The 26,067-nt window shown below is 40.7% G+C and overlaps 1 protein-coding gene across 1 annotated transcript; it reads left to right on the top strand.

Annotated features, from left to right (window-relative positions):
• The first annotated feature begins 10,511 nt into the window (after positions 1–10,511).
• Positions 10,512–22,247, top strand: FAM3B (FAM3 metabolism regulating signaling molecule B). Its single transcript, XM_050907141.1, has 9 exons — positions 10,512–10,650; positions 12,735–12,909; positions 14,392–14,535; positions 15,336–15,459; positions 16,166–16,224; positions 18,555–18,605; positions 19,854–19,941; positions 20,678–20,810; positions 21,733–22,247. Exons 2-9 carry the CDS (start codon positions 12,897–12,899, stop codon positions 21,820–21,822), a joined length of 702 nt encoding a protein of 233 aa, XP_050763098.1. The 5' UTR covers positions 10,512–10,650; positions 12,735–12,896; the 3' UTR covers positions 21,823–22,247.
• The last annotated feature ends 3,820 nt before the right edge of the window (positions 22,248–26,067 follow it).

Here is a 26,067-nt window from a genome sequence, read left to right as displayed (position 1 = left end):
TACCTAAAAAAAAGGGTGAAAAAACAGAGCTTTGAGTAAAGACGGTGCTGGAAAATATTCTCTATTTATTATGGAAGACAGGATGCTCCAAATCACAGCACTCCAAATCATTCCTTGTACACATATCAATACTTCTTGCAGAACCGGCATTCTCCTAATGTGAATGTAATATCATGTACCATGAAAATGTCAGAAAGCCGTGTTTCATTGGATGCAGCCTTTTAGACAATTGATGCTATCAGTGCAATCATTAGGGATTTGAAGATGTGTGATTTGAGCTCAAGTAGTTAAACCTGAGTTCAGGCATGGGAATATGTTAGTTCTATCCCACTGCCTTCACAAGTTTTAGAAATATTACCATGGGCTTTTTGGCTAAATTTAAATGCTGAAGAAAATAGATGAAGAATTTTAATAAGCCTTTTTTTCAGGTTCTGTAAAAGAAGTTAGGTAGAGGGGATTGTTCTGTTTTTAAGGTGAAGGAGCTTGTATTTAGGATTTGTCTATTGGATCAACCTAAACAACATATCAAGGCAGTGTACCATTCCAGTTCTCAGCTTTGATGCTGTGCAGGTTAACTAGTGGTGATCACAGAGCTATCGGTTTTGGTATCTCTTATGTTAACATATCAGTTGCTTAACAACAGTTAACTCTTTATCAGCTAAAGTCAACCTATGGGTATTCTACCCAGTTACATGCTGTGTATCGGCTGGCTATGTTTCACTGAAGGATGAGCCATTTGTATATTAACCTTTTCCTTTTAAATATGAAAAGGCTTATGAGAGTTGCTTAACACAGCATGTTTTCAGAGAGAGAGTGATCCTTAAATTTTCCGATAATCCAGAATGATTGTGCTGCTGAAAGCTTCTTTGATTTCTGTAGAGCTTTCCAACAACTAGGTTGGTTGGTTGGTTGGTTGTCATATCCTGATCTCAGACATGAGCCTCATATATATAAGGAATAATATGAGCTGCGTAATGAAGGGGGCTGGTACAATGACCTATGGAGGTGAAAGTAAAGGAAATTATGGAAAGAGAAATAAGTAAGCTACCCTTCACTTCATTAAAAATTGTAAGAGCGTAACAGATTGATCCTTTTAAGAAAGGACTGTACAATTTACCAAGACATTAGTTCCTGTCAAACTGGACTCTCTGATTGATAAATTGTTCATTTCTGGCTGATGAAGTTCTTGCTGCTGTTCAGAGAACTGAAGACAGATTGGTAATGGGATATGAGCAATCTTCTGAGCCAGTTAGATTTGCTGGCTTCTGGGGCCTAATTAGACGTTAGGCCAGGCTTGTGAGTAATCCAGAGTCCTGGTAATGGCTCCTTGGGAACATCATCTGAAATACAATTGTTGGCTTCAGCTGAACCCCTGGCTGAGATGGATCCATACCGCAAAAGCCACTGCTACGACTTGCACTGACAGAGGGGCTACGGTGAGCTGAAGCTGGCTGGTGTTGTGAAATGTGGAGATGCTAAATAATTGAGTCTTCTACCAGGCTTCCAGATCAAGGCTGAGGCCCCTTGGGAGAGCAGAATGGGAGAGCGACTGCAGTCGCTGACAAGCTGCTCTAAGTGTAACGTCAGTCAGTCACCTGGCTTCTTTGGTAAGGGTTCACTTGAATATTTTGAAAGCCAGTGTACTTTAAGGTGCCTGTTGCTGCTACTGGGAATTATCCACTCATGGGTGAAAAAGGGGCATGATCGTCTTTAAGTAGAATCATTGGCCAGTTACTGAATATTCCCCTCTCCGTATAACAAAGCGCATAGTGATATGTCTCACCCCTAGCAATAGTCTGTAAGCAACAAAACAGGTTATTTTAAAACATGTTGACATTGGTAACTGTACAGTTGTAATACGGGAATGTTTTGTGTTTGCCTTTTTTTTTTCATTTTCATTGTATCTAGGCTTTGGCTGGATCTTTGTGGTCAGGTAGTTTTTGAAATACTGGGAATTTTAGATTAGGCTACAAAGGCACATGCAGTATTTCTTTTAAGCTAGCTGAAAAGTAAAACACAGAAGGTAATTTTCAGCATTTAAAAGGAAGTAGCCCTCAATAAGTGGTCTCTCTTTTTTTTTACTTGATTATACTCACTTAAAATCAATTTATATTAGTATAGCTGCTGTCCTGCTAATTCACTGGCTGTAAATCTTCTGATTTTTCTGATTGTCTTCTGGCCCCCTCATTCCCCCCCCAAAAAAAAGTTCCTAAAAGCTGAAGACCTCTATATCCAAAATTCAGCCTTCTAACAAGATACGTTTTTCTTGGTGACCATTCACAGACCTATTCTAAAGTAGTTTGTAAGGCTTTAGAAATTAACTCTAGGTTGAAAATACTTGCATTAGTATTAGGAGGAGAATTAGAGCCAAAACTTCATCTATGTCAGCGGTCCCTGAGTTTGTCTGTGTGCAAAGAACTCCTTTGTGCATTTGACTACATTTCCTAGACCTCTTTCGCTTCCCACTTGGAAATACTTAACCGCTTGGTCTTCATCACTGGTCCTGTACATTCTCCTTTTTCTCTGTCCTTATGAAATACAGGGGTGGAGAGGAGGACCACAAGGAGCTGTGAGAGTTAGTGCCATTCCTTAAGCAGATGACAGCCCCTTCCTTGAAGGCCTTGCCATTTTTTGTCCTGCCACCAACTGTAGTGGACCCTTACTGTCTGTTGGCTCTTCTTGCCGACTGAGACACTTCTGCTTTTTCCAGTTGAGCAACTCAGCCTGCTCTGATTTTACAGTGGTGTGTACTTGGGCAAAATACTTGAATAAACTACGTTGTTTGTAACCATCCTCTCATCACATCCCTCTTTGAAGAGGGAAATTTTCACAGACCCATGTCAAACCTGCGACGGGTATGTTTATTCCTGTGTTGTTAGAGAGGAATTATATAGTTGAATGTTTAAACGGCTGTATTTGCAACATAGCTGTCCTTTGGAAAATTCTGGGGAAAAAAATGGACTCAAGAAAGTCATGCTGAAGTGGTACTGAAAAGACAACTGACAATTTCTTGATAGCACCAAGGCATGGATTATTGCAATATGTCCTGGGAAAAATTGCTTTGCTAGCCAATACTCTGTGTGTGCATAAACTATACAAGGTTGAGTGTTTAAACAGGCAGTTCACATTTTTTATTGAAAATTTTATATGGAGATGCAGAAATCTTTTAAGACGTTACATCAGCTGTTACTTGATAGTTATTTAGGAAGCATGGAAAGGATTTCACCTTTAAGGAAATGATTCCATCTTGTAGAGGCATTTCTTCACCTGATTTCACCTGTTTTTTGGTTTTTTTTTTTTAATAGACAATATTTTTAAGATTGACTGAAAGGAAAATGGGACCAAAACTTTGAAAAAAGGGGTATAGTCTTTTTAAGTCACTCTTCAGGTGATATTAGGATGTCTATCCCACTTACTGTCAAGCCTCATTACTGAATTTTCCAAAAATTGATACTTTGTACTTTCAGGTCTTGCCATTTTCAGATAAACACTATGTAAAAAATCAGATTTTATGCTGCTTAAAATAAATGATTAATTCTTTCAACCCATTCTGTGTGTCTTTTTAAATCCTGTTAAGATGAACTTCAAAGCCGATAAATTATAGCCATCCAAATTCTTCCTCGTACTTTGTGACTTTCAGTTCTAACTTCTGGCCTTAGCTCTGAAAAGAAAGCAGAACTGCTTTAGATCTCATCTGAACCTTGCAGGGAGGGGAGGAGGCAGGCAAGTTTAGCTCCAAGGTGATTTTTCCTGCTTATGCCCAAATAACTGAGATGCTCTTGCTTCCAACTTTTCATCAGTTCATTTCAGTATTGGACAGAAATCAGGCACAGAAAACATTAACTTGAGAAGACAAAGCTTCTGATCATCTGGAATGGATTCAGGTAATATTTTGGACTGTTGCTGTCTACTGCCTCAAACTATAAATCAAGAAGGCATACAAATTGAATGTCTCTGTCCCGAAGACAGCCAGCCACCCTCAGAGCATTGGTTTCTCACCTTGGGAGAGCCCGGAGGAGGGTGGTGGTTGTGCTCTGTGTTTTGTACCCCGGGAGGTGGCGCACATGGTTTGTTTTTCAAATAGGAGAGTTTTGAGCCCTTTCACAGCAAATTCTGTTGTCTTGCTTGAATTCTATTAAAAGTACTTTCAATTTTTCTCTTTTTTTAAATATCCTACCTAAAAAGGTCCTTAGCTTGGGGTCTCCTGATCATTTAGTAATATCCCTCTTCCCTCCCCCTAAAAGCCTCTTGTAAAAAGTCCATTATTTTTAAGCCCTGAGCTTTTATCTTTAAAGGTAGCATGGTGTATTATGCATGTTGATGAGCTTAGGGGATTGGTCAAGCAAGACAGATTAGCACCAACTGTTTAATACGATGTTTTTATTTCACACTTTGGAAAGTTGGCTGCTTTTGCTTATTACTGTCCTGATACTCAGTGAAGCCCACCTATTATTACACAGCTCTGCTCACAGGGGTACTGTATAAGTTTTCTTTTTTTTCCTTGTGCTTAAAATTCTCTTATGCTTTTGAAACAGCCATCATCTTCAGAGCACCCTCTGTGCTTCAGGCTTATTGAATCCAAGACTGTAAACTGTCTGTTCATTCACACTTCCCTTGCTCATCTTTCCCCATTAAAGCTGGCCTATCTTGACAAAACACCTTCTAAGTTTGTGTATGAAACACAAAAGTAAGAATTTATTGCAAGAATATGGCTTTTTTGCTAACGACAGTGCAGTGTAGACAAATACGTGAAGGTTTACAATTCAAGTGCTCAATGTAATTTTTCAGGACAACATGTAATTCTGATGGCCACTTAAACTGTAAACTTAACTATTCTTCTCTTTCTGCACCAAAACAAACTCTTTTTAAAAATAAATGGTTCAGGTTTGGTTTTTTTTCCTTCTAGAAGCTTATAAGTAACATCTGCCTATACCTTGACTCATCATTTGTTTTTCTAGGAAATTCAATAGCATTTTCTAAGAAACACAGGTTATTGTAAAGACTACAAGAATCTATGCTGCCAGCATATACACAAATATTAGCGTATTGGATTTTTATAGTTGTTAACTAGATAAAACTACTTTTTATGAATAAACAAGGTATTGTGATTCTTCAACTTCTCTCTTTTCATGCGCCCAGCACTGTTCTGAAGTACTATGCATAAGAACACTATTTACTTTTCTTTTGGTTGAGTTTTTTTTAACCATAAGCTTAACATTAACTTCAGCTTTCTGTATTCTTACTGCATGAGTTTTTTTATTGTTGTACATCTTGAACATTCTCTAGGCTGGTGTTGTATGCTGATTTTTAACTGCTGATGTATTTTTATAGTCTTCTGGTTTGCACATATATTCCCTTTCATCGACTAACTTACACGCACCTTTTTCCCACGCTGTCCTGAAGTATCAACCCCCTGTGACTGCCCATGTCTGTTGTCATCCTGGCCCACAGGTAAGGTGATACCTTTGTTCCCTCTTTCCCCGCTCTACAAGACAGGTCTGAAAGAAATCCAGCGCTCTCACTGTGTGTGCAGATTGGGCTTCAAAAGTGGATTTACTGTGGTTTTTTGCTCTTTTAGAACTCCAACATCACCTTCGGGTGACCTGAGCCCGCCACAGTGGCGTCAGCCTGGGTCCCTGTTGAGAAACCTGGTGTTGGCAGAATGGATCAGGGAAGAGCTCCAGGACATACCACAAGATGTGATCAAGCTACAAGTGCTTTGGGATTGCTGATAGCAGGGACCCTGCCAATCCAGCTCCTCTGGTAAACCTCTACTTGACTGAGTGGGCTTGCAGAATTGTTTACATCCAGACTTGGCTGTAGACCATGTGGGATTGCACAGGGTCTGTGCTAATAGGGACCTGTAGGCCTAATGACTGTGCTGACAGCAGCATTTCAAGAAAAGAGACAACAGAGATCCTGTAGGATTGTGCAAAGCTATATCAAAGTATCCAGCATTTAACAGAAGGATTTTCTTCTCCCCCTCATTTTGCCCTTGTCCCTACCCTTGCCTTCCTCTTCTGAAAAGTTTGGGCTGCTATGTATTAAAGATGACTAGATTTGGGCCCATAATGTATTAAGCTATTGCTGCTAATACTGAGGAAACTTTGCCGGTCAACATCTTCTATCTGGATGAAGTGTAATTGAATCTATTTTCCTTGTGTATCTCTGAATTCACAAAGTGTAATAAAAACACACAAATATGCCGCACCTTTGTGTTGTTTAACAGGCCAGCAACATCCTGGGAGCTAGACCCACTAGCTTTACAGGTTTTCTAGCTTATTAACTGAACGTAATCATTGCTTGCTTTTTGCCTTTTGTTATATGATCCATTTTTGCATATCTGGGTGGAAGGTGTTAAGATTTTTATATATCCACAAAAGAAGCATCTAAAAGCTGTCATCTTGTTCTAAGTATTTGTTTCCAGGTTTCATAAAGACGTTCAAGGTATACCAGAAAAAAAAAAAAGTCATTGTATTAGAATATACAGTTACATCCCTATTTCTCCACATTACTCTTCATGCTACCACAATTCAGGATGCTGAGGTTCTACCTGAATTACGGACACAGGGACACGGTGAAGCATGGCTGAGTTATGGCAGCTTAAAGAACTGCTCTTCCACATTGCCACCCCTATTGTTCCATGTGTATGTTCTTATCTGTCCCAAATCTTAGGTAAAATTAGTTAACTTAAACATCAGTTGCATATTTTATGTAGGTGGTCCAGTTTTTCTAGTAGCCCTTGAAGTCCTTGTGACCTCTACAAGCAAAGATTTGGTACAATATTCTTTCTCTGCCTTACAAACTCTGCCTCCATTTTAAATCATTAAATTCTTTTAACTCAGCCTAGCAGGAATAAAAATACATTGTTGGCCATTTGTGGATGAGCAGAAAACATGTAAATTAAATAGGTACGAGGACTGGAATGACACTTTTGCTAATCTGTTAGCCAAGGGGGGTGGATGCAGAAAATACCTCTAGAGGTACAGCGGCTCAAAGAGCAAGCAGAAACTTGCTCTCTTGTAATTTTACAGCGTTGGCAAATGCCCACAAATGTTCTCTGAGGAATGTGGCTTTTGTGACGATAAGACAAGACTAACACATAAGCACTCTGTATGCACAGTCACCTGTTCCATTTAGTGTCTGCAAGACTCATTTGTTTCCTGAGTAGATTTCCTGTGCTGCTTATGACCAAAGGGTCTTACAGCTTCACAAGCATTGAGAGTGAAGATTAATGTTTTGAAGGTTTTTCTCTAAGCTTTCGAATTACAGAATGGTTACAGAATAAGAACAGAAATGATACTTCAAAAGTGTTCTGCATCCCACATCTTTGATTAATTACTAAAGGAAGAACAGTATCGCATTTGTTTTGCAGACACAACACTGAGATACCTGAAGTAAAACATTTTAAAGTTTCCTAGTCCTTTGGTATTGAAAATTCCTCAGCTAGAGACCACTGGATCCCTGGGCTTTGGCAGGCAAGCAAACCAATTACTGTGTTGCCTGGTTTTGTAGCAAATGCCTGGGTGTAGTTCAGTGTAGTTTAGGCAGTCATGAAAATGAAGTAACCTGCTACATTTTTCTTGTGGGTAAAAGCAGGTAAATTGGCAGTTACCCAATGGACACTGATCGCTAATGATGGGGTTTTTCACAGTAAGGTGTTGAGGTGGTGACAAAGCTCCTAGGGGCTTAAAATTTTTATCCATGGAGTCTGTGACCCACCAATGCTCATACAATAAATTTATTTCAAAATTAAATTATCCTGAGTCCTAGTTAGTTTTCCTTGCTTTAATAAAAGTAGCAGAATTTTTCATTTGGCTACCATGAACTGTAGCATTTTGGGTTTAAAGACACGTTATTTTTACTTTAAAGGCTAGAAATGCACTCTTCAATAGTTGCCATCATTTATTAGCAAAAACATCATTTTCTGATGTGCCATCTTGCAGGATAACAGTTCCTGCAGAAATAATTGCATATTTGGAAAAGTAACCCAGACCAGTGTTGTCCTTAACTTTCTCTTGCCCACTCATAACTCCTTTTCCTTTTTGTCCTATGCTTTTCATTTCTTAAGTTTATTTGTCCCATGCTACCGCTTTAATTATTCACATGCCTAGGTTTTATTGGATGTTGCTTTTCATTTGCAAGCTCCAGTACGTTTGGAAATAACCAGCAGCAATTACTCCCTCAGGTTTTACCTGCAATTTATAGGATACTGTAATATCCCACTTACAGACGAGGACAAGAAACGCCTCTGCTCCCGGGACTGGAAACATTTATAGCTTTCATGGGTGTCCTGGAAGGAAGGCAAAAGGCCCGGTCTGACTGCGGTCCTGTATGTGCCCCCCTGCAGGATTTTATTCATCTGTTTGCGGAACTAAACATAATTTCTGTGCATCATTAGAGACAGAGGAAACGAAGAAGCTTAAGGGAAACTAAATCAGAGAGTTTTAAGGGCAAATACTAGTTCACAGTGTAGGTTGTGCAATTTTCAAAATGAAATCACTAGCTTCCTTGTTTGGGTTTTGCCCAGTGTGGAGCTCTTCAGCTCAGTTTCCTGAACACCTTTGAGTGGCTACTTCAGTCCTTAGAAGCTGTCCTTGATGTGAGCTGTAATTTCCTTGGTTCAGGGTCAGGGCTGACTGGTGCTGGCAGGGCTTAGCACCCACGCAGGCCTGCAAACACCTATCAACCAGAGCATGTTGGAAACTGGAAGTTTTAAAACCAGAAAAGCAAGCCCATGATGTGGGGCTCCTGATGGGCAATGCCTTTATCTCACGTTATCTGCCACAGCCCAGAAAACATGCACTGCCAGCACCGTGCTGTAGTTTCACGCTCCTTACATCTGGCCTGGGAGGCTGGGGAGCGGGAGTGTCGTGGTTTAACCCCAGCCAGCAACCAAGCACCACGCAGCCGCTTCCCCCTCCCCCTCCCAGTGGGGTGAGAAGGAGGAAAAGAAAAAAAAAAGTAAAACTCGTGGGTTGAGATAAGAACAGTTTAATAACTAAAGTAAAATATAATACTAACAATGGTAATAATGAAATATAATAATAATAGTAATGAAAAGGAATATAACAAAAAAAAGGAAGGGTGGGGAAAAGAAAAAAAACAGTGATGCACAATGCAATTGCTCACCACCCGCTGACCAATGCCCAGTTAGTGCCCGAGCTGCGATCCGCACCCCCTGGCCAACTCCCCCCTGTTTATATACTAGGCATGACGTTCCATGGTATGGAATACTCCGTTGGCTAGTTCAGGTCAGCTGCCCCGGCTGTGCTCCCTCCCAGCTTCTTGCACACCTGCTTGCTGGCAGAGCATGGGAAACTGAAAAGTCCTTGGCTTAAGATAAGCGCTACTTAGCAACAACTAAAACATCAGATGTTATCAGCATCATTCTCACACTAAATCCAAAACACAGCACTGTACCAGCTACTAAGAAGAGAGTTAACTCTGTCCCAGCCGAAACCAGGACCGGGAGAGAAGCGGGGGTGCTGTCCCACATCCCGAGTGCAAGCGGTGCCAGGTTTTTTGGTGGGGCAATGGGAACCGAGGACTGACCAAGCTACCCCACTGGGAAGGAAACATCCAGGTGAGGGTGCACACCACCTTGCTCGCAGCACTGGCAGGGCCCGCTGCAAGAAAAGATGAAGCAAGGGCTCGGCCCAGTGGGCTGGTGCCTGTGGTAGGACTTGTCTCATCCCGGTGCTGTGGAGGATGGAGGAGGGGCTCCAGTGGGGCCTGCCCCACAGCCTCGACAACTAAAACACTGGCAGACCCTGGCCATCGCCAAGAAAAAGCCCTTGCTTGCTTGCTTTCTGACTTGGGTTCAACAGACTTAAAAATCACTGGTTCATTTTCAGATTTGGGGGAAAACAGCTTTATGAACGGGCTGCCAGATGGCACGTGAGCCTTCCTTTTGAGCCTGTCAGCCAGCTGGTTTCTTTCTGCGGAAAATAACTTTTAGCACTACCTCTTATGTTTGAGTTTTTAGGTGGCATCTACTGTTGTATCTCCTTGGCTCAAAAGGGGCTCGGTTTGGCGGATGAATCCTCCTTCCCCTAATCCCGCATGCCCTCTCCTATTCCAGAGCAGCCGCGGGCCTTCCTTCACCGCCTTTGCCAAGGAGATAACGTGAGGCCTCGATGCCGCCCAGTCCTCATCGGCGCCAGCAAACGGCAAAGCGGCCGGGAAGGCGAGGGGGGGATCGCGCCTCCCCGGCCGCACCCGCGCCGTAGCTGTAGCGGTCCCCTGTCCCCAGCTCCGGTCCCCTGAGGTGCCCCGCGGCTCCCCCGGCCAACGGCGGCAGCAGGGCCGCCTCCTGCTCTTGGCAGCCAGAGCCTTGTCCGCCGGGGTGGCAGCAGCCGCCGCTGCCTCCCTGGCGGCCCTCCGTAGCCTCCCCGTCTGAGGAAGTCGCCCAGGGCAGCGGGGTGCGGGGCTTGGCCGGCGGTGCCGTGCCGTGCCGTGCCGTGCCGTGCCGCCGGCGGCGCCCGGGCGGTGCGGCGCTGAGAGGTGGCCGCCCCCGGTTCCCACACCGTCCCGGTGGCTGCGGGACGAGGCCGGGGAGAGGGACGGTCCCGAGAGGAGAAGAGGGACGAGGAGGAGGAAGGGCGGGCAGCCCGCCCCCGTCCTGAATAATGTGGCTGAACCGTCAGTGTGAGTAGCAGTCCCGCGGTGGCGGGGCCTCGCCCCGCCGAGTGAGGCGGGAGGCGCGGAGGGCGCCGGTGCCGCCGCCCGGGGCTCCCGGCGAGGCAGCCGGCGCCTCGCTCCCGTCTTGCGCCCTCCTCAGGTGTGTGCCCCCGAGCCGCTCCCCGACCGGCCGGGCGGGCCGGGGCCCCTCTCGCCGCGGGGAAGGGGCGGGAGGGCTGTTCCCGACGGCGTCCCCTGAGGCGAGCGGGGGCCGAGCCCCCGGGCCGGGTCGGAGGGGCTTGTGCCTGGCCTCCCGGCAGGGCCCCTGGCCAACGTCTGAAAACGGATCGACACCCGGCTTTTTAGGTTGGGATAATTTAAGCTCGAGTCTTAAATGTATTCTTTCCCCCCCGTTAAAGTCCTGCTGCGTACGGGTGGTTGTGTATTAGTGAAGTGTGGCAGCGTGGGGATTTTAAGTAAGCTAAGGACAAAAAAAAGTAATACTGTGCTTCCATTTAGTGCTTTAGTTGCTGCCAAGGGGCAAGCGAGCACCTGAGGGAGAAAGGAAATTGGGAGTTGCTGTAAGGTGTGACTGCTTATTGTCTTTTACTTCTGCTTTGCTGTCTTACGCGTCCTGCCACCCCGCCATCTGTACTGCCCGCACGGTTTCTTCCTCCCTGCTCCTCTCTGCCCTCTTACCTGTCTGGCACCATGAGTATTGCTGAGGATCTCTGGCTGAGTACCTCTCCATGGCAGAAACAGAGTGAGGGAGGTTTGTGCCACCTGTGTTGAGCACAGCAAGGGCCTCTGCGGCACGCTGTCCCCGCACTGCTCCTCGGTGCTCAGCTGAGTAGTGGGCTGAGGAGCCACAGCCTCTAAAATCAGCAAAAGCGCAGTCTAGCTTTTGTGAATGTAGACTGGACTTTGCGTTTTATAAGTCCTAACTGCTGTGGATAGCTAATCTTAAGCTCTCCTAACTATCTTAAGTTTGTCTGAGTTTATGGCTTAGCTGCTATTGTGTAGGGTTTTATGCGTGTCTACGCAGGTACTCAAAAAGGAGTATACGTATGCAGGATATGTAACCTCAGTAAATCTAAGAGATCCAGGTGGACCCAGCAGAGAGGGTCAACATGGTCTTGGCGGAATCCAAGAAAGCAAAACCAGAAGTTGGTTGACAGTGAAAATATTTTGCAACAGTTTTGAGAACTAAGTACAAACTGTGCAGGAGAGTTGGTAAATTTATTCCTTAAACGTTAAAAGGCATATTTTAGAAACGTTTAAGAAGCTTGCGGTTTAAGTAAAATACGGCGTGTAATAACAGAAGTTAGACATTCTGTACTTTCTCTTCTACTTAGGTAAAATGCTGCACTGTTGAGCTTATTTTGCAACAGAGTTGCTCCATAGTTTTGATGAAAAACAGTGCAAAATCATTGTAAAGATAAACCTGCTAAGCCAGCAACAGAAAAAGCAAAACAAAACCTGACCAATGATCTCACAGATCTTTACAATGCACCCCACCCCTTGAAAAAATAGTCACTGACATCTTTAAATAAACTTGTTGTATGTTGTAGTTTTCACTTAATTCTTCCTGGGTTTTGTCTTTGAAACTTGTGACTTGGTCTCCTTTACAAATTAAATATGTTTTGTGTATAAATCTGATACTTTTTTTAATATTCAAAAAGAGAAAAAGTGAGTAAGTTTCATTCTGCTTGGTTCCTGCAGCTTCCTTCTTTGTGCACGTGAACTTTGTCAGTGTTTGTGTTCACATTCACTGTATGAATGAAATGTTGGAGTAATTTTCAGTGTTATTTTAGTGCAAGTTTGCCCCACTATTAGTGGTAGAGTAAGACAGATTTCTCTTAGACTGAGGTAATAATTGGGAAATTTGTTATATCTCTGAAGATTCATTATATTACTTTCTCAATCTTAATCCTTTGATGAAAATATAGTAAGTTTCTCACGGTATCTTCCTTACAGTCACACAAATGCACACACTTATAACTCCTAAATACAATGACACAGAACATTTTAAGAGCTCAGATCAGTATCTTAAAGGGTTTACTGTCCTGTCTTTTTTTCTTTTTTTTTTTCTTTCTTTTTTTCTGATGCAGGAAATGAGAAACTGGGTTTATTTACAGAAGAACCTTCAATGTTCGTAACGATCTGTATTCTTCCTCACTGAGGTTCAAGGACTGGAGTACAGCTGTGCTTCATTTGTGAAGGATGACTGGGTTAGAGGGGGCCACTTGCTACTTCTGTTGCTGTTATAAAGAATGGGGAGTTTAGGTATAGTACTGTTCAGCGTTACCTTTACCAGTCTGCGTTTTCTGCAGTGTTTTGTTAGGCTTTTTATTTTTAAAGCTAGGTAGAATGCAGGAATAACCACGTGCACAAATACAGGATAGGGAGTAGCTAGAGAGGTAAAATCTTTGCAGGAAAAAAGATCTAGTCTTTATGGTGGATTATAAATGGAACCTGAGTCAATAAAGTCCACTCTTATGAAAAAAAGGAAAACTTCTTCTGGCATGAATAACCAGAAGTAGAGCCTCGAGAATGTGTGTGTTGGCCTAGTGTGTCCGTTCTGCAGTAAAAGACGCAGACCAATTGGGCAGAATTCACGGGAGGCAGCAGGATCTGAAAAACAGGACTTGAGGAGAGCAAGTGAACAATTTGACCTTATTCTAGAGAAGGGGTAGAGTAGAAATCTTAATATTTATAAAAGGCAGTTCCAAGAAAGAAAGGCGTATCTTCTTGTGTGTAAACTCTTATAAGGAAGATTTAGGCTAGATAATACACAATATTTTCTACCAAGTTGGCAAAGTAAACATACTGGATATTTTTTGACATTGATTCTGTTGAACTTGATTTTCAGGACTATGAAACTAAAAATTTTCCTTTTTCACTTTAACGGACTGTTATGTTCAAGGACATGTTTTTTTACAGATCAGGAAGTACCTTGTGACATCAAAACATCAGTGTTTCACAATTGCAGTGTGATATTTCCTTGTTTAGCATCATAAATTAGGTGGTGCATTTCTTCTAGATCAGCAATGCATGTCAGTATTTCTGATGATGAGGAAGAGGAGATATCCAGTATGGAATTTATTTATATTTCTTCATAGTCAGGAAAATTGTGAATCCTGTTGTTTTTGTAGTGTGTAGATGTGCTGCTAATACAGTCCATGGAAATTGCGTTATAACTGAGAGAAGGTGAAACAGTCACTCTAGTCATGTTTGAATGCAGTCAGAGCTCATTGTGTGAATGAGATTATTTGGGCCTTCTTCAGTTATTTTTACCCAGTGTGTCAAAAGGGTGGATGGAGGGAGTTCCCTGTATGCTCAGCATTTTAAACCACTCATGTAGTGTCGGCCTATCACAGAAAATCAATAGTAACTGCATACTACCTGTATAGTCATGTGTAGTATCTGGTCCTTACTTTTCAGAGTCAAAAGCCTGCTAGGATTAAGTTGAACTTCATGTTTCTTTGGGGTATTATGGGTGTGGATTGAGAGGAGTCTTGGGGGGAGTTGTCTGCTTGAAGATGAAGTTTTAGAAACAAAAGGGGTTGTCAGAGATGGGAATGCAACAATACTCTATTGCCACATCTCTGAAGGCTGTGGTTAACACAGCGTATCAGAAATAAAAGAGCCAGTTTGTGTAGCAATGCCAGAGAAAATACAAGATTTTGTGTGTTGCTATGAAAACATCTTTATGTCTCTGTGGTTTTCTTTCTTTCTTTCTTTCTTTTTTTTTTTCTCCCTTGGCAGATCTTGTGAAATTAGCAGGGCTCCTGTTGACATTGTTGGCTGCTTGGTACTTGGGATACTTATTTGCTGCTTTTGTATCTGAAGAGATAATAACAACATCTATTGCTAATCTTCAAGACATTGGAAAGAAACCAGTGTTGAGAGGTGTGTAGTTGTATTTCTTTTTTTTTTTCCTTATTCTAATCTAATGTTGTATATTTACATGCTAAATGACAAACGGCTTGTTAGCTAATAAATGATTTGGTATATGCTATTGTAAGAATGAAGTTGGCTGTGTAAAGTTAATTAATGCAAGTTTGAACTATTTCTTAGACACTATCTTTGAAGAAACACAATGTCAGCTTATATTTGCTAGTATGTAAATATAATTAATTGAATAGTAATGTAAGAAAATGTTATTTGTTTGCTCACATATAAGCACAAAGCTGCAGCTTTGGTTCTGTCACATGTATTTTACAGTTATGGTAAACTGTTGAATCACTAACCAAACTTTGTGATTAAATTCTCATTATTTCTGTCCTCTAATCTGACTGGGTGGCTTAATGTGTACATTTTTCTCATTCTATGACTATGTTATCATGTGAAAAAGGCTTAAAATCAGAATGATAGCCATTAACTTCAAGCTATTGGTAAGAATCCTTCATCCCTCTAGCCCTTGTTTCCTGTTACATGAAATAGCACAAAAGATTCAGACTGGATCCTACTATATGGGGCGTTTTTCCCTAGATAAGCTTACTCTTGGTCCTAGCAGCTGTTTGAAAGTCAATGATAACCTAAACCGCAGGCAAATCTGTAATAATGTTGCCATGATACTGGAAAACTGGCAGGATTGGCTTCTGTATATGTATGTTTGAGCTTAGCATGTTGACATTAAGTGATTCTTTCCATGTAGAAATTGCTTATGCAGCATCCAAGAAAACATTTTCTCATCTTTGTTGTTGTAGCCCCAGTTCCAAAAAGGCAGAAGTGTGATCACTGGTCTCCCTGCTCACCTGAGAGCTACGCCTATCGGATTCTTAGTGGTGGTGGCAAAGAAAAACTGGCTAAAATTTGTTTTGAGGATGAGCTGTGAGTACCAGTCTAACTTTAAATCTAAGCAAGTGCTTTGTAGTGTGAAGAAGGGTGTTTCATTTTGGTTCAGTAGCAGCAAGTAAGCTCCTACCAGGGGGCTCCTATTCTGGTGATAAACTTCACAATATATCTGACAGCATTTAACTCTTTTTTTCCCCTTTTTTCTTTTTTTAAAATACCTAATCTCAGGTTATTTTCTTTGTTCCTCTACGTAAGCTGCATTCAACTGTTAGTTTCAAGTATGATTTTTAATTTTCATGGTGCAGGATAGCTAGTTTACAGTATGTTGAATGGTCAGCACCTTCTGAAAGCCAGGTTCTTTCATGGCTTTTCAAACTGGACAGGTAGAGTGATTTCAAAACGTTGCAATCATCTTTTGAGTAGTTGTAATCCACGCAGAATACTGCCACAAAACCACATTTTATCTTGGGGTTTTTTCTACTTTATCTTTCTGGCTGCATTTGTATGAAGTACTTTCTTGATCTGGCTCATTTTGAAAGAATCATTGTGCATCGTTGAAGGAAACTGACTGACACAATGTGCAAGATTTTAAGCCATAGCTCTTGTTTACTACAAAGTCTTGAATTAAATAACTGAAGAAAACATGAACATCAGAAAGTGACTTAGCATTGGTAAATACAACTTTGGATCAGAGCTTCTGGATGGATGCGTTCTACTGATACTGTATTTATTTCAATTCCAGGCTTATAAGCGAAGAGAAGGGTAATGTTGGAAGAGGTATAAACGTTGCCACTGTGAATTGTAAGTAAGAGAAAAAACGTTAGAGAAGACATACTTTTGTACTGCAATAATTTACAAAGGTTCTTGGGGGGATTGGGGATGGTTTTTGTTTGTTTTGGGGTTTTTTTTACTAGCTGGTATGGAAGGAAAGGGAAAGGAAAAAATTGCAAACTTGATTCATGTTAAATGTAAGAAAAACAAATCTGTGTTTGAGAGAAATAGTCTTCTGGATAAACAAAAGAAACGTGTTCATAATCGGTATAAGAAAATAGAAAATGTGTACATAGAAGCAGTATATGTGTATTTTATTAGATAAAAGAACTGCTTCTTATGTAACATAGCAAAAACATCCGTGATCTCCAGCAGTAAGACTCAACTTTCAGGTTCAGTACTTGATAAAGGATATCTGTTGCTCCACTGATAAGGGGCAAGCAGTAACTGAGAATTGCAGTTCTGCCCCAAGGTACAACCAAGGTACAAATTCCTTTTCCAGACTTGGTCAGTGGACAGAAAGACAAACTCAAAGCTTGATTAATATTAAACTGCCATTATATGTCTTTGCTTATAGTAGGAGCTATTGGAAAGCAGAAGGTGCAGTTTATTCCACATCTGGAGGCATCTTTTTAATTTAGATGAATGGGAATGGTGATGAAGTGCAGTGTATTCAATAATGGATCCTGAGAGAAATGAATGCCTAAATATTGTGGAGGAGGGGAAGAAGGGGAGTTCAGATGCCCAGCCAAGTTAGCTTTGATCACAAAACACTTATGTTCCAGTTTTTTTGTCTCAGTATTGCTAAGCAAGATCTTGACCTTGTCTAAACTTGCATGATTTTATTGAAGTCACTGGGTTAAATTGCCATAGACAAGAATCTGTTCCAATTTTTTTTTTCCCAGTTAACTACTGCATTTTTTTTTTCCAGTAAGGAATCATAAAAACTTTGCTGGTTGTAATAGGTAAACAGTTAAAAATTAGTTTTCAGCATAGAGCTGTAGAGTAAGAGGGCAAATACTCATCCTGAACACATAAGCAAGGTTATAGCAAATAGGAGCAGGGAACTAGCATTGTCTTTGCATCTGATATTAGTGAGGAAAAAGAAGTGATATATCAAATTTTACACATTTTTAAACAGCCATTTCCTTCATTACACATATAGTCGTCTTAGCTACACTTTCATCTCCATCTGCAGGTAAATCTGTCCATTATCTCAAACCCATTTGTAGTGAGACATATTTTCTACATGTCCTCTAATTACGTCAGTCAGGCTAATGACTGTGCTCAATAAGTTTCCTATGGCATCACACCTGTATTTTATTCCATAATGATAACTCTTTCTTCTCTTAATGAATATGGTCTTTTGTAAGAAGGAAGACAGAACTATTGAGCCCAAGCTAACAACACAGAGGGAGAGAGAAAGAATTTTATAGATTTCTGCGGTGCTCACTACAGCCTTTTCCATTTTTTGGTGATCTCTGCTCAGAAGAAGCCTGGTTCTAGAATGCTGTTTTACCACTGACAGATTTTGGCGCCTTTTCCCCTCATCAGAGTGATAAACCTGCTATTTAGAATCCTATGTTCAGAAGAATTTGCCTTTATGATTTTACCGTGTATGGATCAAAGATAAGCCAGAAATTAATCAGGAACTGCTGGATCTTCTCACTAGAAATGAGCTGACGCACTCTAAATGGAAAAGACCCTCTCATGTAGCAGGGATATGGGTCTTGGATAACGAAAGTCAATTAACTCAGTTGGCATGGATTTAGAAATTTGAAAAGTGTTTCCAATTGTACATGTCTTGTTTAGACAAAGATAGCCATCTAAACAGCAGCATAATTAATGATGAATATTGACCAAAATGTTTTGGAATGACTAAGTGTTTGCATGCCCAATTTCTGATACGGTAATGATGAGTGTTGAGGTTCTGTCCACTGAGATTCAAATGGTATGAAAGCTTGCACATCTGAAACGCTGTACGGAATAGTATTAAGCTCATTCAAATAGTCTTAGGCTTTACCAGTTTGCCTGTTGATGGTTGTGACATAGTATAGTATATATAGATATAAAAACATGGAAGCACACCGTAAAATTAATTCCTTCTTAAAAATAAAAAGTAATAGAAATGTTTTAGTCACACTTGATGATTCAGAGACTACATGAAACAATATTCTCCCCAAATCTTAAACTCACGTTATTCCATATTCCTTCCAATTTAAAAACTTAAACAAAAGAAAACTCAGAAGCCCAATAATGCACAAAATTAGAGATGCCTAGCTTTAGCTGAAAACGCTGTATATGCTGATTGAATTTAATCATTTTTGCTCATATTTACACAACTTTTTTTTTAATTACAGATAAAACAGGAAAAGTTACATCGGTAAAACTTTTTGACATGTGGGAAGGAGGTAGGGAAAAGAGTGCAATAGAGCTTTTGTTAGTGTTCCAGCATTAAGAAAGGACTTATATTTATGTAATTATCCTGCTCTTTCAAATGACTATGATTGTATTATCGACAGGGACCAGCTAGAAACAAACAGCTGTTGTCTTCATAAAATATGCTCTGGCCAGATCTGATGACAAATTTTGCCTGAAAAGCTGAATTTCTCCTGTTGGTTGAGATAGTTCATTGTCTTTTTTTTTTTTTAATTGTCTTGCCTCTTTTTTTTTTTTTTTTTTTTTTTTTTTTTTTTTAAATTGTCAGAGTGCCATTTTTTAATTGTCTTTTTTTTTCCTCCATTATTTCAGTCTGGTAGGAATAGCACTTAACCAGGTACCACATCCAGATACTTCACTCAGCAAAATTCCTTTTTCTGACGTATTTTGTTCTATTTTAGTTGTAAAATCATTGTAGGAAATATGCTAGCCTGTCTCTTAACATCCTTCCGTGTAGCTAGAAAGATGATTTTAAGAATATTTAAGCTAATTAAGAATAGCTTTTAACACGTTTTCCAAACTTTGAACAATAACAGTTTCCTTACCTGTTAGTAAAGAATGCTATGAGGCACTGGGAGCTGATTCTCTGACCACTTAAGAATGCTTGTGACCTTATGTGCATGAATAGAAATCACATTGGGACTAATCATGGGGCTACAATTTTATATACGGTATGTAGACTGTAACGTCTTCAGGGTGCCTGTTAATTTTTTTTGTATGGAAAACAAGTGTCTTGTGTATGTTTAGCAATTGCAAAACCAATAAATAGCTTAGTGTTGCAAATAGGCTGCCACTTAATGAAAGTGGGCGGACAGTGGGGTGTGTAACTCAGCTCTGCAGTTAGCATGGTAGTAGGAAGCTCACAGAATAGCAATGACTTCTCCTGGGCTATTCCATGCTTTGCTTGCATGTGTAATATTATGTGAGGTAGACATAAGAAACCATCTGTATACTTACCCTGGGCATAAATGGCTTTTGTAGAAGTTCGGAAGTATCTTTGTTTACTACTGGGAAATACAGATCAATCCATGCTCTCCTAGCCTTCAGTGAGAGCTAGCAGCTTTCTGCACCTTTCAGGATTAGGCCCTCTGCCTGTAAACAGAAAAATTGCCTAATTAGGTCTCATTTTGAATAGACAAGGCCAAAAAGTGAAAACAAGTTGATAGTAGGTGGACTGTAATGTGTGTAACGAATAATCAGTTGTGTAATTGATTCAACAGATCACTCAGGAGAGATGATGACTTTCATTAAAAATGTACCAGAAGGGTCCCTCCTTTTCATGGTGACTCACGATGATGGAAGCACCCGGTAAGCAAGTTATTCATGACAGGCTGAGGAACAGAGCAATGAATAGCTTAAAAATCACTATTGCATAATGGTGTAAAGGAATGGTAAATTTCACTCTATAGTCAGGGTGGTTCTCTCATTTCCTGCCCAAAAGGTTTTGATTCCATGTCCGTTCGGTGCTTGCCTATATCATGTATGTTGATGCTTCCAAAGGTGGATAGATAGTGTTATATTTGTTTAAAAGCACCAGTTGTCCTCATAAAGGCACTGCTGTTACCTCTGGGTCACAACCTTCTATTAAGGTTTCCACACCTCCAATTATAATGTATCATCTAGTTTGCATTCCTTCTTACATCTTAACCTGATTCTTCAAGTGCTTTTGAATCTTAGGGTTTTTTAGTTGAATTCATGATATGGTAATTATACAGGGAAAGAATCATTCAGTTGATAAACATTTGATGCCCTTGTCCTTATTTAAGAAGGATTGAAACATCAAATAGTATTTGAGATACATTTTTCTTTCTGCTGTGCTGTTACAAACAGGTTATATTAACATCAGGAATGCGGAGAGGAGGAAGAAAAAGAATTTTGCTTTGTGAGTTTAATGGCATGCTACTAAGACAGCTGTCAGGATTTTTTAAACTTCTTATTTTTGCTTCTGCTGACTTACTAATGTAAAGCATGAATCAGCTGTGTTCTTTTTCAGCATTTTTCACGTCCTGGATTTTTAACACTTTTTTTCACTACATTTTCCTAGGTTAAAAAATGACGCCAAAAAATTAGTAGAAGAGCTGGGAAGTAAAGAAATACGGAATATGAAGTTCAGGTCAAGCTGGGCTTTTATAGCTGCCAAAGGCTTCAAGCTGCCAGATAATATCCAAAAAGAAAAGGTCAGGTTCATTTTATTTTCACTTTATATTTGTCTGTATATCAGATACAACCTTCAGGTGCAGATTTCGTGTTAGCTATAATAACTGTAGTCTGTTCAGTAAGCCTCAGCTGCGCAAATCAAGTTCTCTAATGTGTCGTCATTCTTTGCTTTGGATCTGGGCCATGTGCAGTCCTGACTTCTACCACACCAGCACTAAATCATCTGTAGACAAATTTCAGAAGTGACCAGCAATTCTAGAGAGTCTCAGTTTTGAAATGTCCAACCTGACATGCTGTGCAGAGACTTACATTTTCTTCTGGAAGGACAAATTCCAAGGACTTCCTAAAAATAAAGACTGTTTTTAGATGAAAATTGGGCTGTCTCAAATTGGCCGTGCAAATACAGCAATGCATGCATCACAAAACTTTTCTGAACAACTTGCCCTCAGGCTTCAGGAGGACTAAAGATACCATTTTTATATCAGATTTCTGTTTGCGTCTGTGACCTTGTTGTATTTGCTTTCTATAAGCCCAGTAGTGCTCATCTGTATGACAGAGGCAGACAGCAATGAGAAAACCCAATACAGAGGTCAGTTCCCTTGATGATACTGACTCCCTCCAAAGGCATGTGAAACTTCCATAGTTGTTTTTTTCCCAGAATATTGTTGCAATCTTCTTCACATTACAGAGCTTCTGCAGGAAAAAGGTTTTCAATTTAGTGTATATTATGACGGCCATCTGGGAAATAAATAAAGCAATCTATGTAAGAGAGAAGCTGGTGGAATCTTCACCCGTTATGTCAAGCAAGATGTGCAACGTGCTACTTAGCTTCCTAGTCCTACCCCATTACCCGCTTCTGTTGTCTGAGGTTCTCCAGTTTGTAAATGGAGAACCAAATATTGATTTTTTTTTAAAAAAACTTTTTTTTTTTTTTTTAAACAGATAAACCACTCTGACAAGAAGAAGAACAGATATGATGGCTGGCCAGCTGAAATCCAAATAGAAGGCTGTATCCCAAGAAACTTGATCTGAACAAATGCATACCTCACTAATAAAGATGATTCAATGTTTTTATATCTATGACTCTAGTAAATTGCCTCCAGAACCCAATAAGCATCTGAACACTAATTGTAAAATGTCATATGCATGGTTTTTAACCTACCTTTCCTCTGTGACGTTTTACTCTAATCTGAAAACAAATAGGTATTTTGATGACAAGTGGAAATAAAATACTCTGGTTTGGAATTACAATGTTCAGGAATTCAGTCGTAAAATACCAGGATTTTTTAAAGTGACTATACATTGTCATTAGTAATTTTAGGGTTTGGGGTTTGTTTGTTTGTTTGTTTTTTGTATATGTGTTCTTTTGGTTCCCTTTAAAGACTAATATGCAAATAGAAGTTAGTCTACATTGTAATATAAAATCACTAGCAATAAAGCTAATTATTCTGATGTTAGTTTATTAGTCACGTTGCTTCTCTTCAGAAAAAGTGCGGAAATAGCAGTTACATTTGTTGAGCTGGTTTTAGTGATGTTGACAACACGGAGTAGCAGCATTAACATGTAAAGATCAAGTTACTTCAATTATTTTACCAAATTTAAGCTGCAAATCTACATGGTTTGTTTTAATTATTTTTTCTTCCTGTAAGTTTAACTTACTTTAAAAAATGTAGTGACTTCATGCAAGCTTAAGTGTTATTCATGCTAACTGTAGAATCAAACACATGATTGTAAGGAAAATGTAGAAGCCATTTATTCAATTTCCCTTTTTCTGAAGCACATCAAGTATGTCTGGACCTTTCTTAACTGGTGTTTGTCCCTCTGTTGTTCAGAAGCTTCCCACGTGGCAGATTCCACAGCTTAAGTTGCTTCCTGTAGCATTTCACTGTTACTCTAGTTATTCCCCAAACATACTGAATTAACCTAAAAGGACCAAGCCAATTACACGGAGAATAACTCATCACCATTCTTTTTATGCCAGCCTATTATGTATCTGAAGACTGTCCTCATCAACTCTCTCATCTCTAGACTGAACCTACCTGGTGTATTTTAATCTTTCTTTACATTTGTCTCAACATTAAAACATGAATATAGCAGCAACTTTCTTAACGTGTGGTGCTTCAAATGGGTCACAGCACTCTATGCAGCCACTTACGAGTGTCCCGCACTCTAGACTTTGGGCAGGAGAAAATCAGAAGCGGTGACCTGAGAGGGTGGCTGCCAACAGCCGGATTCAGCCTGCTCTTGCTCTCAGTGTTGCCTGGTTGAAGTCCTCTCAGCGGTGCTTCACATCACCCTTGTCGCAGCTGCCACTACCTACTTGTAGTCGCTGCTGTGCTCCCAGCGGCTTTCTGGTGTCGCGTCCCCCAGCAGTCCCTAAAGCTATGTTTCCTGCCACCGGTTTGCAAACTGCTCCATAGCCCAGGGACACTGCCAAAGAAAGCAGTTAAATTAGTTTGATTCAATTTTACTCTGGCAGACTCACAATGGTTGCTCCTTATCACCTTGCTATTGATGAGGTGGTTACAAATTGAGTACTGAAATAGCTGTTTCAATATTTTTCCACATCTAAGTCATTCTTCTTTTGTTCTTTTTGCTTGTTCATCCTACAAGTTGTGTAGGTCGGGGCCTCATTTTAGTATTTCACACATCTAACAGTAAATGCATATGAACTGTTGTAACGCGTGCTGAACTTGGCCTCATTCTTGAAACCTAGGGATTTGGATGGAAGACGCAAGGTTTGCTAGCAGTTGCAGGCTACTTCGCAGTTAACAAAACTTCTCTGCATCTGCTGCTGTTCCTTACACGTGTTTTTGCAAGAGAGGGGAGCTATCATAGGCGTCTATCTTCCATGTCAGCCTGTGGTGGGGCACAGCTTCTGTGAAAATACTTCAGTGCTTATTCCTTGGGAGGTTTGAAGCAGTGGGTTCCAGGTGCCTTGTATGTGCTTCCTAGGGATGTTATAGCATTGCAGCGAAATCAAACCTCTCATGTGCTTTGGATAAAGTGACCTAACCAATTGTACTTCAGCATTCGTGTCATCCAGATCAATGCCAAGATGTATGGCTTGTGTATGTTCATTTTCTTAAGTGTACAGCTTCATGTCACCAATAATTTATTCAGGCAGTGTTCATGTTACTGGCAGAACATTTATTCCTTTACATTGTAATCACCCTTTGTTACATGCCTGAATTATAAAAATAACATAATTACGGTACTAATGGTTGCCAATCCTCAGAGTGCCAAGCTCTGAGACAGTCCTCCAACTCTTTGCATTCTGGCAGTCGTTGCCTTCTACTCCAGGCCACAATTAATCTTACATCAATTACAATTAAATTTTACATCCTTTTCTGTTTAGCAGTTACCATGAAGTGTGCAAGTACTCAAAATACTCCATTCTCTGCATGTACTCCATTCTTTACATTCTCCACATTTGCTCTGTTCTTCACACTGTGCAAGTATTCCGTTCTTCACAAATGGTCAGCAGTAAAAGGTGCATACCCATAATCTGAATCAAAGATCAAACCACTCAAGAACCTTTCACAGCACAAGTCCCTGCAAAATGTTCTTTAACTCCATTGTGTTTTCACTTTTTCAGAGGTGCAGTTGAGTTGTCTAGACAAAAATGTTAATAATCTGCAGTGCTGAATAGCTATCATCAGCTTTGTTTTTCTTTGCTCATGCTACAGTGTTTAAATATGGTAGGCAGAGGAGCCTCAAGTACTTTGATAACTCCCTGATCTCAAGAAATCATGGAAAAGTGGTCACTTCAGCAAAAAAGGTCCCACTTTTTCAATCACTTTTCAGATTAGAAGCAATCTTACAGAGAGTTGGTTTGAAAGTGGGATTTCGGCTTTGCACACACAACTTGAACACTTTTAAATGAACTGCCTTCTAAGGAGGAGTGAAAAGCTTTTTCATGGAACTGTAATTCTGAAAAATTAATCTGGGGAAATACTAAACAGCTTTGGATTTAAAAATAGTCAAAAGATCATGAAGTTAAACATTTAATTTTATTTGGGGGCAAGGCCACAGGGTGTAGGATCCCTAATGCAGATCTCCTTCCTTACCTTCTGTGTCATGTGCTCTAGACCACAGGCAAACTCCAGGGGTGGAGGTCAATGCTGTCCATGCCAGGTGATGCTGCTGACCACAAGCAGCGGGTAGGAAGCGATTTGCTGCGCTCTCCTGGGCCGGGTAGGTGCTGTGGTCTTCACCAGGGGTGGGTGCTGTGGTCTTCACCATGCCTTGTGAAATCCTTCTGGGTGGTTAGTACAGCATGCGGGATCGCCACCACGAAATGAGGTTAAAACCTGCAGAGCAATTCATCTTTTTCTAACCCTAGTAGGCAAATCCCATGGGAAAACACGAGCATTACTCAGGGCTTGGGTTTGTGTGTTTAAAAGCAAAATGGCACGGCAGGTGGCAGCAGCGTCTTTCCAGATCCTCTCCATCTGTTTGCAGACGTGCCGGACCTCTCTGCGGTTACCTGTCCTGGACAGACACTGGAAGCCACAGACACGGGTGGAGGTCACCCTGCCTTTCCCAGGGAGGGAAGCCAGCAGCTTTGCCTCTAACGTGCCAGACCTTCTTTTCCTGCGCTTTGCCAGTGGCAGGCTCCCATTTCAAATATCCCTGCCAGCACCAGCCTGCTGGTCGGCATTCCTCACAAGAGGGTCCCTCGTACCCCCTGACCATTTAGGTAGACATTTTAGATAAAAACAATTAGAAAAAGTAGCTATCATTCCTATTTTTCCCTCCAGTGTGAACATGACAACCAACCCCATAAAGAACAAAGTACCTGGACAGAGGCCCCTTTTTATCTCTCCATTTTTAGAGAATTAGAAGCGTTTCAGGGTCTTGACATGTCTCTTAAAAATCCCTGGATCCCTGGCAGTCCAATTTGATGGCAGCCATAGGAAATATTGATCAAATAATAGGTAACATTTTCAGCTTCTCAGTGGTAACTGTTTCTTTAGGTTCTTTGTGTAATGTTACCTACCTCAAAGTGGGAAGTTGCCACTATTTTAAAAAGAAAAATACAAGAAAGGAAAAGTTCTTCGGTGAAAGATGCCCTTTCGCAGGCAGGCTGTGCTTAAAGCAAAACTCCTGCTGACTGCAGTCCACTCAGGAAAGCAAAGAGAAGCCGATGCTTTTACTTATACATAATGCCTGGTGGGAAGTAATATATGAGTGTCATATCTCTGATCTCTTCTTAGCTGCAAGTGAAATGCTGAACGATGACTAGAGTTCAGGGGATTAAGATGAGTGTTTTTA

Source organism: Gymnogyps californianus, chromosome 1, assembly GCF_018139145.2.
Source record: "Gymnogyps californianus isolate 813 chromosome 1, ASM1813914v2, whole genome shotgun sequence".
Taxonomy (NCBI): domain Eukaryota; kingdom Metazoa; phylum Chordata; class Aves; order Accipitriformes; family Cathartidae; genus Gymnogyps; species Gymnogyps californianus.
The sequence above is the reverse complement of the archived record's forward strand: the minus strand, read 5'-3'. Positions and strand labels throughout refer to the sequence as shown.